The following is a 13,906-nucleotide window of genomic DNA, read 5'->3' on the forward strand; positions in this document are numbered from 1 at the left end:
AACTCGCTCAAGCGCCTTCTGGAACGGTGCTTCCCTGTGTTGATTAACACATTGTTGCCGTATCACCTGCGGTGCGGTGCACGAACTTACGTACAAATGGCGGTAGTAGGCGTGTTGAGCGACTTAGAAACAAAAAGCTGGAACGATGGTGAAACGGTTTCAAGGTAGGAGATGGAAAGTAGGCTGTGCATTTGAACCAGCCCGTTTTACGCTTGGCCCAGGAGAGCATACATTTCAATTTTCGTGCGGCTGTAAAAAACAGGCCAACTTAGTCATACTCCCTGCAGCGATACAGACAAAGCTGAAAGAAGAGAGCTAGAGCCAGAACGTAAAAAAGGTTTATTTTACCTTCGCTTCGGTGGGACAGGCACTTTCTTTCTCAAAATGGCACCTCGAGGCCATTTTCCGTGTGGTGCAAAATAGCTTTGGAGAAGGGGGGGAGGGGGCATGAAATATATAGCACACCACCGCCACACCATTGGAGAAGAAAATTAATTTGCCTCATTAGCGAAGGTATCAGAATCACATAAATTCTCCGACTCCTTTCACTCTTCGGGCGACATTCTTTGTCGGAGCCAAAGCATCCAAAAGCCGGGGACCGTAGGAATTAGTGGCCATCAGTCGGGATAATAGGTCGCCGCTTTGTTACAGCGAACACAGCAAGCAAACCCACTTACACAAACGACGGGGATAAAGACGGAAATAAATACCCGAACGGGGTTTACTCTCCTCGGGGAAGTCTATCTCTTTCTCTCTTACTCTCTCTCTATGTTGCTTGTCGATTTTCTTCTTCCTGCTCTATCTAGAAGCTAGGAAAACGCAATTTATTCGTAATGTATAAGATATGTCTGTAAGTAGGCACACAGATTAATAGAATAGAAACGCGCGTTTTTTCCGTAAACGCCGATCGTGCTTCCATCGCCATTACCCGCTAAAAACATCACCAGACCCCGCTTCGTTGCTTTTGCAAAGCAGCTTTGTTTCTGTTTCCCCTTTTTTTTGCGCAACTGGTAGTGTGTTGTAGTTGTTAGGGATTTTCCGGGTTTGCTGTAGATGCCTCAACCGCCGGCGGAGGACTCGACGAGGAACCACTCGGAACGATCCAAACTGCAGGGGATTTAAGAATTTGCTAGTTAAATTTCCGCTCAGAGAAAGTTAAAAATAGTATAAGAAGCATACAGGACAAATACTAAAGCGTAAAACCTTCTTTGCAACACATCAAGCCATACCAGTAGCACTATAATTATAAGCCATTGCATTTGCGATCCAAGTTACCAACGCTTCGCTAGACGACGACTGAACTTCCGGTTATTCTTTGCTCCCGATGCGTGTGCTCTTCTATGTACAGATGTGAACAATTGACGTTTCTCCGTTAGACAGGGGGACGATGAAGGGAAGCACAGCACGAGACCGCCGGGAAGCTCGTCCCGGTTCAACGCAAATAAGCTACCAAAGCTCCCGGAGGCCAATATTAATTCAACAGAAAATAGCCTCCAACTGTCGATGAGTTTTCCACCGACCAATCCCGGCCCGTACCTGCAGTGACATCAATCATGATGAGGCTGAAAATGGTACAAAATTGAACGAGCTTCACCGACCCCCGAAGCCATCGCCGTTTTGAAGTTCGCTTTGTGTGTGTGTGTGTGTCCGATGCGAGACCGGATGGCAAGAAAAATTCAACATCGCCCAGCCAATTTTAATTGGCTGAACGGGCTCACATTTCGGCCCGAGTTCAGGGCATAGCTCCGTTTGATTGAAAAGTGATGATTGAGAACATTTTTGATGAACTGTGCCGCGCTGCCTTCGTTTCGATATCAAATAAAAGGTAATTTGAAATAAAATCGCAGAGAAAAAGGAGACGAACGTAAAAAACTCTACATTTTATGCGCAATACGGAGCTGCTATGCGTGGTGGCCTGTTCTTGTCCGCGCCAGATACATGGAAGGAATTGTTATGAGCACTTCAAACAAAGCCACTGCACTGCGCTTGATTCCAATTTGATTTATACATCACTGCTTGGCAATTGGCAGAGAGTTTTCCGGTGGCCCACATTTTTGTTTGCCTGCTGCAGGCGTTAGCTAAAAAAAGAGGGTTTCAAAATCTTGTTTAATCGGCAATTGAATTCCATTTCCTTAGTTTCAAACGGTAAAATTGTTACCTTCTTGCCCCGCGAAACCTTCCCGGCATCATGAAACCCCTTTTAAGGATTCGATCGATTATCCTTCCCCATTCAGTACACATAATCCGGATCCTGAGGAATCTCCGGCAGAGCTCATTCAAGAACACAAATCACATTTTGCAACAGGAAAAGATCGTTACGAGAGATGGTAACAACAAACTCGTTAAAATGGGCAATAAAATAAGCACTCTTTGTGCGATTGTAGGCTTCCGGTTATCAAATAAAATACATGTCGGCCGAGACCCCTCAAGCTCAATCATGCTTACTGCCAGCGCTCTGCTGCCGTTAGGTGCTAGCGCCTTCCGTTCAGCCCAAGAGCAAGCAAAGGGCAAGTGTGCCCAGCCAGATAGGGTACCATTTTGTGATTAAGATTGATTTATAACGCGAACCACCAGCAAAGCCAAACAGGCGGTTCCAGAAGCACGAGCTGCTTTTGTTTGCTCAACTCGCAGCATCCGGCATGGAGTGGCACGGAGAAATGGTAAAACACAGCAAGCCGAAGAAAGCGTTAGGCAAACGGGACGGAAGCATCGGCAAACATCCGTTCGGTGCCCAAAACTGGCAACAATGCGACAACTGTTAAGTGCAAATATGAACACATAATATTCGTACTCTCCGCCTTCAGTGAGAACGAAGAGGAATCTCGGGTGAGGGGTGTGGGGGCTTGAATAAACTATAACCTCTGACATGTGGACTTTAAATCAATAAAGCGTAGCGCTGGAGGCTGTTGAACGAAGATCGGTACTGGCCGTATCTGATGTATCGATACGATTTATACAAAGGACGTACAAAAGAAGTACAGCTTTGGAAATTGGCATGTTGCATCGCTCAAACTCAAACAGGAAACAGTTTTTTTTTTCTTCTATGCTTTACGGCGAAGAAAACAATCACAAAAAAGCTACTTACAGCTATCGTTACACGGTAAGCAAACTATTCAGTAATTTCGGACAGTCCTATCAAATTAACTTCAAACATTATTTATGACCAATAAATCGGTTGGTGGGAAGGTGAATCCGAAAGAGATAGGATACCCTAAAGCTGTGCTTTCAAAGCGGACGCCTTATAGTTTATGATTTACATTGTTTGTATTTACCTTTAATACAAGAATAAGCGGTTAATGTGTAAATTGCAGCAGTTACCTCATTCTTCCGTACTGTTCATGACGTATAACATTTACATAAAGATTTGCATGACGAACATCGTGATAGATGAAACCGTATTTTAGTATCCCTTGTGCTGGAAACGCGTTATAAATGGATTAATCTATGATTTGTAAAACATCGTTTCCTGCCCCCTCTAATTTCCCTACTAGTAACGATATTGATACGATAGATTGCATGAATGTGTGCGCGCGTGCACAGTCTAAAATGAAATAATTTTCTGAGATATTGATAACCAAATCTCTTTATACGGCAAATGCGAACGAGCGCACGCTACGAGGATTATTTCCTTGGCTTTCGTGCAATGCCCTCATCAGTTTTCGTTTTTTGTTTGCAATGCTTCCCGGTTGCATGTTTCAGAGTGCGGGGAATATTTTCCGCTTCACCATTCTTCGAGATATATATACGCGTTTGGAAAGATTTAAGAATGAATAACCGTCGATTAATGTCGATATACAATATTATTTAATAAATGATGGACACTGAAAAGAGAAAATAAATTAAATTTAACTATAGTAGCTGCCTTGAAACTGAATGGAAAAGCCGTAACAATAGGGAATAGACTTTCAAAAACTAAAAGCAAATCATGCTAATCTATGCTGTGTTTAGGTTTTAGAGGTTAAATATGGATATAAGGCATTTTGGATGTGAGTTAGAGTGCGTTGTGCTACTGTACTGTTGAGCTTGCAAAGATAAGAACATACAAATATGCTCTGGGTTGTTAATTACTTTTTTCACAACAAAATTCACAATATTAAACAGGGCATAAAACAGCAGAGTACAGTTTCGTCGAGTTCAATACAATTCAAAGCATTGAAAGCCTGCTTCATTGTAGTAAAACAAAAAAGGAGCAAAAATATATATAAAACATCGGAAAGAACCTCCGGGCTTGGCATAAATAAATAACAAGCGAAAAGGCTAGCCTCTCGCCCGTTTAAAAGATACAGATAGCAGCGATCTTTTATCTTGCACCTGGTTTGTTTTCTGTACTCTGTCTACGTTCAGACGTCCTACATTTTTGGACATCAACGTCCGGAGATTCTTTTGAAAATTTAATGAACTACACGAATGGGAACAAAGAGGAAACCGGGCGAAAACAACAAACCCACGTTTGAAGCTGGTTGTATTCTGTGCCCTTTTTTTTTGGGCGCCCTGGATCAGCGTATGCGAAAAAAGATATCGATTTTTTTTTCTTCAAACGAATAACCGATGGAGGCGGCCCCGTTTTTCGGCGAAAAGGAAACATGCATTCGATGGTAACATTTCATTAGAGCGTACACCGAAAGGGCGGATTTTCAACCAGTCCCGCTTGTTGTCCCTACGGGTAAAAGCTTTCGTTTGGTATCATACAATTTCTCTCTGGATATTGTAGTAGAAGGCATCAGTTTGGAAATGACTCTACGTACTGTAGAAAATAAAGTTCCTCCAAGGGTAGGGTTTCAGCTGAAGCTTTCTTTTCAAATAGACAAAACAATTTAAACAAGAAGTACATTCAAGCAATAAGTAGACGTCACAAACAAAGACAAAGAATTAATTGAGCTTAATTTAAATGAAAATAAAAGATGGAACAACACGCAGGAGCGGGTCAGGATTTTCAAACATACCACCAATAACTTGGCATGAATTGCTAAACGCTTTGTACAGGACAAGGGACCACCAAGTTAGCTTCCATGCGTCATGAGGCAAGGGACATCCATAAGGAAATCCCAAATTTATCGCCTCCTCATGAATTCTGACAGTGGAGTTAGTGATGTGCATTTAGAACGTTACTTACGGATGATAATAATTAACAGCACCACTCCTATCACGCCCATGATGATCATCATCTTCATGTTGGCCCACCATTGCTTTCTCTTCAGCTTGGCGGCCTTTTGCTCGAACTGCGACGCGCCTTGCTGCAGTGCGTCCGCCCGCGAGTCCAATTCCGAGAGCTTCTGGTCACGTTCCAGCACTTTTTCCACGTTCACGCGCATGATACCGACCACCTCGTCCACCTGGGCCTGGGTTTGCTTGAGCCGGTTGTTGGTGGCATTGCTTGATCCGGTGGCACCGGTCGGCTGCGTACTGTCCGTTGGCGGAGGCGGTAATTTAGGAAAACTGATTAATCAAAGTTGACACCAGGAGCCAACGTGAAATGGAATAACGATTAGTCGAGGAGATACTTTGCTACACACTGGTATCGATGCTACGATATTAGTAATGTATAAAGGGTGTAAATAACTACACTATGTTTGCTACCACATGCAAGGATCTATCATTCCAACACTGCTTACCCATTGGAATTTCCGGCTTCTGGGGCTGACATGCTGCTGTTTTACAATTCGCTTTTACGGGATCTATAAGGAAAAATGATAAAACGTTCTTAGAATTGTAAGAGCTTACGCAGAGCATGCGTCACTACATGGCGATGAAGTAGACTGAGCAATCGAGTTCCAGCACACTACGGAAAATGAAATGTAAACACACAACACATAACACCCTCTCGACGCATGACTCATTCCGGCAATCAACCGAAAAGATTGTTCCTCCTATGTTTGTCCTCAACTATCAGCAGCTACATTTCGTGATGCTCATTATTATCAAATTTTCTTTGTTTTTGATGAACATCGCTATCTACCTCCAATGCTATGTTTTGATAAGGAGAAAGGCATCCGCATCAAGGCAGTTCTTCACACCTATTTGTTGCACACTTTACCGCGGCAGTACCGTTAGGCCATCGATCTATTCAACAAGACCGGGGGCTACGTATCCATTATCGAAAGGTACCGTAGTTGCCCTCAAGTGAAAGCAGTCCCTTTGCACCGTCTCTGAAATCTACAGGCTAATGCATTCCATAAATATCGAACATAAAATGCCATTGACGTCTGGTTTTGCTATGTGAAGGAATGTCGGAAGACATTTTGATTCCATTCCAGCTGGATTGCGCACACACGTAGAGCTTGCGTAGAGCGATTCAAGATGGTCCGAAACTTTGTGAGTCCGAATTCGATCAAGACCTGCCCAAGCTTGTTTCGCCATAAATAAACACTATCTTGTACTTTATTTACCAGTTAAGGAAGTCGGGAAAAATGATACACCACACTACGTACGATCACGGTTTACCACAGTAAAAATGACTAATTTCTTTCGAAGTGTCGTGAGTGAACAAAGTCTGTTTAGATGACTAGGTCCTGTCATATCCAACAAAAACGATCTTGCTACCAGTTGTCAATTTTCTATAGGATCGTAAACACTATATTCTTTAGGGACAGGAAGTTCCGTCCAATGTTTTTCACGACCTTCCGAATTAACTTTTATGGATTAATTTTTCTTCACTTTTTGATAATGGATTTTACAACATTCTTTCCAACATGCCGAAAGAACAATCGCATGTATGACTAGACCTTGTGATACGACGGGACTTGGCATCTGCTACGTACAGTTGACGTATTGTGCTATGTTTTTCACTGGGGTACACGTCAAAGTAAAGTCGATTGCGCCGTTTGAAAGTAAAATCAGTTAAATCAGATGAGATCCAAACGTTTTCATAAAAAACATATTCTATCAAATTACGTAAAGTGGAACATTTTAAAATTAACATAATATCCCATCGTATCATAGAAATTTCCAGCAAAATAAAACTTGCCACTTAAAAGAAATTTTCTCGCTTTTGCAGTAACGCACATGCGGTTTGATAATGTGAATTATAAAAAGGAAGCCCGTTAATCGTATCGCATTATATAAAAAAAAGTAGATAGGATAAACCTCAAGGGTAAGCAGAGGAAATTGTGGTTTTCTAAAGGTGTTATCGATCGAATTGGATGGGCGTTTGGTGCACAAAGTAATTATAAATTCCAAACAAGTAAAACATCAAGAAATCCATCAACCATGCTATGCTACCTGCTCTACCATGCTCTCCCCCAGTCAAACCAAGCAGAGTTTGCAAGGGCAGAAACCAAACTTAATTTCGCAACTTAAACCAGCTGCCGTGCTCATAAATTATGTAATTAAAGCCCTTCTGGCTATTTCATTGGGAAACGTTTCATGGTAGAAAAGTTTGGAAGCTCGAGAACGTCAGTCGCGGTTAAATGTAAACGGAAGTTCATAAGTTCCGCGTTTACCTATGTATAAGGTGCTCAAGAAACTTTCATAAGGCAGTATCATTCCAATGTGTAGCATACGCTACGCACAATCTTAACCCAACACACTTTGTATCACAATGTCAATTCAATCATACTTGGTTCAACTTAACTCCGAACAATTAACAATGTCGGAAGTTGATAAACCTTCACCAAGGCAAAATGGAATCACCCAATCTGAAGTAAAACTGATGTCAACCCAGCGTTTCACCTCTCCCCTCTAACATTTTTTTCCCACCAAGGACTACCACAAAGGGCCATAATATTTGAATTTGCTTGGCGGATTGTTTTTCCGGTTGAATAAGACTTTTGTTTTCTACAGTTTTCCCGCAGACTTTATCCTGCATTAAGTGGTAATGATTAAAATTTCTTCACTACACGACTAGAACAAAGGAGAGCCAGCGTTGTGTAAGAAAACCAGTGAGAAGAAAGCTAGCTTCCAATGTGCATCGGATTTTCCACGTGACCTATCGGAATGGCGCGCATGGTAGGCTCCAAGTTGCTGGCCAGGCTGCTTCTGCTGATATCATCGGTCACGCTCATATCACTGCTAGCGTTGACGCGGTGCGGTCTGGGAGGTATAGTGGTGAAGGAAAATGCCGGTTCTAGTCAAACCGCACTGGCCAGCGGAGGCGGACAAGGGGGCGAAAGTGAGTACCAGAGTGGAGACAGCCGCCATGAGGCTCGTCAACCGGATGCGATCGATCCGTTGCCAAAACAAGAGCGCTTCCAGTCGGACACAGAGCAGCAGCAGAGCGGGTATCTGCAAATGCTGCAACAACGGGAGGAGGAAAACCTTCGCGAGGTGGCAAAGTTGACGGCCGAAATCAAGGCGCTAAAACTGCAAATCTTGCAGCTCAAAAGTAGCCTAACGGCGGCCGAAGCGATGCCAGCAGCAGCCGCTTTTCCAGCGAACAGCAACGGCTCGCTTCTGCTCCAGGCGCCCCAAGCAACTATGTACGACTGTTCGGCCTTCATCCGGAGACAAGTCGGTTCGGCTGAGATCCTGCACGGCTTACCGCTGAACAACGAGTACGAGCTGATTCCGTTCAACCACTTCACCTTCAGCAGGGTTTATCCCATCGAGCTGGGGCTCGGGAAGCGTGTGGTCGAAAAGCCGATCGGTTACAAACGGAAGGATCTCTTGGGTGCCCTGAACAAAGCGCTCGAAACGCTCAACCGCAATATTACGTCCGCTGCGCAACGCTACACCCTGGACGACTTCACCGAGGGTATCTATAGGAACGAGCCGACGACGGGAACGCAGTACGAACTATATTTCCGAACGAAGGAACTACCAACCCGCCCTCAGCAACAACAGCAGCCGCAGCAGCAGCAATCGCAGCAGGCCGCAGCGCAACACCATGATGCACATTTCCACGGTACCACCAAACTGATCGTCATGCGTCCTTTTGCACCCCTGCAGACCGTCCAGCTGGAGGCGTACGCGAAGCAGCAGGAGAAAGAACTGATCTACATCATCCTGCCGCTGTCCGGGCGCACCGGTACATTCCAGAGCTTCATGGACAAGTACGTGAAGATTGCGCTGAAGCACGATCGACGTGTCCATCTGACGGTGGTGTACTTTGGCGAAGATGGCCTATCAGAAGCGCGCTCTGTTATGAGCCGTGTCATTGGGATGAAGAACAGTGGAGGAACCAGTTCGAACTTGAAGTTACTAGCGCTCAATGAAACGTTCTCCAGAGGTCGGTTAAATCAAGTGTGTCCATACGGAGTAGCTTCTAACTAATTTCCCGTCCCAATGTATCCTCTTCTCTTCCTTTGCACAGCCAAAGCATTGCGTGTAGGAGCGGAAAACGTTTGGAGTTCCCAGCCGGATAAGAACAACGACATTCTGCTGTTCATGTGCGATGTGGACATAGTGTTTAGCGCCAAATTTCTCGACAGGTGTCGATGGAATACTAAACCGAACAGGAAGGTAGGTTGTTGTAGCTTTTTTTTCCCTCCTTGGTGTTATCCTGCATTTACGCCATTTGTATCTGTCATCGAACGCTCCTCCTGTAGGTCTACTATCCGGTGGTGTTCAGCTTATACAACCCGCACGTTGTGTACACGCTGCAGGGCAAGGAGGTACCTCCGGAGACGGATCAGTTGGTCATTTCGAAGGATTCCGGTTTTTGGCGAGACTTTGGCTACGGTATGACGTGCCAGTATCGGTCGGATTTTTTGCGTGTCCGTGGCTTCGACGAGGAGATCATCGGCTGGGGCGGTGAGGACGTCATGCTCTACCGGAAGTATGTCCGCTCACACATCAAGGTAATACGGGCCACCGATCCCGGTGTGTTTCATATCTGGCATCCGAAGGTTTGCTCCGATCCAGTCATGTCTACGCCCAACGGGGGTCAACGGCTCACCCTCGACCAGTACCGGGCCTGTATTCGTTCACGGGCCCTCAACGAAGCGTCCCATGCGCAGCTCGGGTTTCTGGCCTTCCGTGACGATATTGTTGCCAACGAGCACTCGCTAGCTCGTTCGAACTCGCAACCGAAAGGACAAACGCTTGGAGGCACACAAAACAGCACGAAAGGCAGCTCGCTAACGAACGCCTCATCCCTCAGAACCGATTCGGAACGATTCCGACAGCAAGCGGATAGGAAAGTTCAGGGCAGTGGAAGCTCGAGCGGGAACGGCAAATCGGTAGATACCAAGAAAACCATATGATCTTTTGTGGTACAGCATCAGGAGAGTATCTGGAGGATCGAGTTCTAGCACCAAGTGAACCAACACCTTTTGCCTCGACCCCGTCTAGGTTTTGGATTCGTTTCCATATGTTCTCTCCTGGTGTTTGTGACGTTACTCTTCCATTTTCACGTACTTTTTGTCCGAATGTTTCTCCCGAGTAGTTATCAATCCATAAGGCTGCACCACACCACGCTCAAAGAGTCTACCGACAAACGTATCTTAAGGAACTTCTCCGGTTCCGGTTGTATATACAGTGTGTGTAAATATTCTCAAGTCGTTCAATGAGGCGCAAATGGTGAAGGTTAAAATACAACCACCCCAGCGTAGACCTAATCACTTTAGGCTTAGAACAACAATGTAGAAGTAATAGGAACAACAAAAGTGATTCTAGAAACTAATTTAACTCTACTAACTGATTAAAATCCCAATGATGCCAAATGCAGATTCCAAGAATAAGCGTTAGATGCATTCTGAATTTTGCCTCCATATTACGAATAGATTTGTTACCTAGAAGCAAGCAAAAACTGAAAACTGTTTGTAGTCAAACAACAGGAAAAAAAAAACACAAACGACACTACGGATGTGCCTCAGTTTGTTAAAAAAAAAAAAGATATGCTCTCAATTGAATGCGAAAGTGTTTCGTGTTCGGATTATGTTTACGTTGTGAAAGGTTACCAGCAAAAAAGCAACAAAAATGTTAGTTAAATGATCAAGGTGTATCCTACTTGGCACACGTTTAAACACAAGTGAAAGAACAAAGAATTTAAATAAAACTACTAAAATAATAAACCCCAATAGGGGTTTGTTCGAAACATGTTCACGTAGTGTGTACCACTGTACAAAGAAGCTTGAAATTTGGTTTATCACGTTATCAGTTTCTTTGTAAATTGTTACACATCACTTGAACATGGTTCAATTATTGATGAAATTACTTTAAACCCCAACGGTTGGCCACCGTTTCGCTCACTGTTACTACTCGACCATACGCTCTGCTCTGTGAGTTGAGTGTGGTTGATTTAAAAAACGCTGCCTCAAGAGACGAAAAAGATAACGTTCACAACACGAATGTCAATTTTTTTCCCACTATCGATTCGATACTCGTTTGCTCGTTAACGATTCTATTCACTCTACCGCAACGGCCCCAACTAGACTTAGGATCGTGAGCAAATTGGGCCAAGGCATGACAAAACGTAGACATAAACTTTTCTCCTACTGTACATAGATCATTATGTAGAAAGGGAATTTAAAAATGGTACAAGTTAAATGAGGTACCGATATTTTCCATAAGATCATAGGACTTTAAAAAAGAAAATGAAACCAAACGTCGAATAAAATGCTCCAAACTTAAACTCCCGAAGTATCAACCAGTGTGTTAAAGGATATCTATATTCTTAATACAATTGCGTACGTAAAGAAAATAATGCAAGATGACCCAAACTTGTATGATGACTTGAAACAGCATAATGGTTTGTTAAAAAATTAAAACTGGCAACAAAAGAGAACAAATAATTCCATTTTGGAATGGGTTTGAATTTGACTAAAAAGCAAGTCTATACAGTGTAATTGTATATATTACTGTACACTGTACACTGTTTCAGGTAAGGACGGGATATAAATCCCCAAAAACATGCACGTGACAGATAGCGAAAACACGCGTACCACACTCATCGACCAATAATTTCTCCTACCTTTACCTGCACAGCTTCATCATAATCATAACCTACAATCAACAACTCGCAGGTTCGCCATAACCTCGCACCCCATGGTCTTCCGCATGTTCCTAATGTCGTTGTCACCATGCCGTTGCGCAAGTCCTTTGACATTTCAACCGATTCGTGGTGGTGGCGTTGGGGGTGGTTTGAGTGGTCGAGCAGGAGTGTGTACGAGGGGGGAAATTTCGAAACCATTTTCGGGCCACCAAAGCATGCGAGGCGGCGGTGGGCGACCCCGTGGAAATTGGTTTTTAGCCCTCAACCGGAACTAAATGGATTAATGATCGTTGATAATCGCGTCGCGGATGGCGTCCCCGATGCGAGTGGGGGGAGAACCAAGGCATTGTGGGAAGGGGGTGCTTGCGGGAGGCCACCCATTGCCGGTTTGGTTCCGCCGAATCTGACGCTGGTAGAACAACTCGCGAGATGAATTTTCGGGATACTGTAGGTAGGGCCAAGTGTACGGAAACTGGGGAGACAAACTATGTAGGAACGTCGGCTCTGCTTGATATAATTGCAAAGAGAAGGTTGTGGCGGGGTTTTGCAGGTCAAAGTGACCGCTCTTTCCCGCGGGGAAAATGGACAAATTCGTGATGCAAGCGGTTCCGTTACACGTTTCACACGGAGCAGCGGTTTTCTGGATGTAAGATTGTTGTTGCCCGATACACTTTGTACGCCATGATGTTGTCTTTTTTTGTCATCTCTCGTTTCTGCCAAGTTCATCTTTTCTACTCGAGGTCTAAGTTGCGAAATTTTATCTCGCCCCTGTTGGCGTACCGAGTCTTTAAGCGAACGGGTTTTGTGCGAGACTTTCGGAAAAAAAGGCGTAAATCGTTGCGTACAATAGCGCGCCGCCAACGAAAACATACGTCGCAGACAAATCCGAAAAACCAAACTTCGTTGGGTGGGCGGTGTCGGGTTGTCCACCACCGGAGAGGGACGGAGGGCCGGTCCATTTCCCAGAACCTTGAAAATCGGAGTGACCCTTGGTGGAAGCGCCGATAACCTTCGCCCGCGGTATGACCCGCGGATTTTCGGGGGAGCTTTTTGTGTTTTTTGAAAGGGGCGATGAGAGGTTTTTTCGTTGTCGTTTTGTGTGTGTGTATTCCCTCCTCTCGGACTGCCCTGTATTTAATATGCTTACGGTAGCAGAACGGAAACAAAGGAACGCGAGGAAGCAAAACGCCAGAACAGGGCCTGATTTGCATGTTGTCGACCTGGCGAGCTATAAAGACCTCTTAATTTACAATTAATTTGATAGACTTGGCGTGGAATTATAGCACCTGACCGCAGCACGGAAAAACACGCGACACCAAAGCCTGCGTGTTTCTGGCTTACAACACAAAAATATGTCCAACTATTGCGCAAGAGTTCAATATACCAAAAACCAGGCAGCTATCCTACGTCTTTACCTAAACCTTGTTCGCACGTGAACCAACCGAAGTGGAACCTAATTTAAGAAAAAAATAGCAAATTCCAACATGGTTATTATTAACAAAATGAGTCATGAGCCACCATTCCATCAATTCCAAGCCTCCTTAGTTTGACTTAGGACGTACAAACTCGTGACGACCAATTTTCCGCTGGCTATCATATTTAAGCAAACCATGAAGGGGCCAATTTCCTTAGCATGAAAATATTAAGGCATCAAACCTAATGCTTACCCTAAATGTGGTATCAATCATAAATGATAATATTTGATTAAAAAATAAATAATAATCATAAAAGATAAAATTTCGTTTATAAAAGGAAACTAAAATATTAATATATACGAAAACAACAACGAGTGAAATGAGCTAAAGGTTTTTGGCCAATTGCATTTCTAAATATGTTTAACACTCACTGTTATGTGCACATCAAAGTGCAGAGAACTTTGAACAAAAAGAGAATGCAAATTTTGTGCTGCATAAGCAAAGATTAATAAAGCTTTTACTATTCTAGAGACAAAAAAAGGCAAATGATATTAAAAGTAAACAGCTGAAGTTGGCGAAGCCGTGCAACAAGGAACAAGGAACCAGCGAAGGCAAACGCCTC

At 44.0% G+C, this 13,906-nt stretch overlaps 2 protein-coding genes across 2 annotated transcripts; one reads left to right on the top strand and one right to left on the bottom strand.

Annotated features, from left to right (window-relative positions):
- Positions 1-834: 834 nt before the first annotated feature.
- Positions 835-5,644, bottom strand: LOC131283064 (vesicle-associated membrane protein 3). Its single transcript, XM_058312627.1, has 3 exons — positions 5,613-5,644; positions 5,114-5,436; positions 835-1,107 (listed from the first exon to the last, which is right to left on the bottom strand). The coding sequence occupies exons 1-3, from the start codon at positions 5,642-5,644 to the stop codon at positions 1,028-1,030; spliced, it is 435 nt and encodes a 144-aa protein (XP_058168610.1). The 3' UTR covers positions 835-1,027.
- A 2,288-nt stretch (positions 5,645-7,932) lies between these two features.
- LOC131294802 (chondroitin sulfate N-acetylgalactosaminyltransferase 1) lies at positions 7,933-10,139 on the top strand. Its single transcript, XM_058322847.1, has 3 exons — positions 7,933-9,163; positions 9,248-9,396; positions 9,483-10,139. The coding sequence occupies exons 1-3, from the start codon at positions 7,933-7,935 to the stop codon at positions 10,137-10,139; spliced, it is 2,037 nt and encodes a 678-aa protein (XP_058178830.1).
- The last annotated feature ends 3,767 nt before the right edge of the window (positions 10,140-13,906 follow it).

Source organism: Anopheles ziemanni, chromosome 2 (genome assembly GCF_943734765.1).
Source record: "Anopheles ziemanni chromosome 2, idAnoZiCoDA_A2_x.2, whole genome shotgun sequence".
NCBI lineage: Eukaryota > Metazoa > Arthropoda > Insecta > Diptera > Culicidae > Anopheles > Anopheles ziemanni.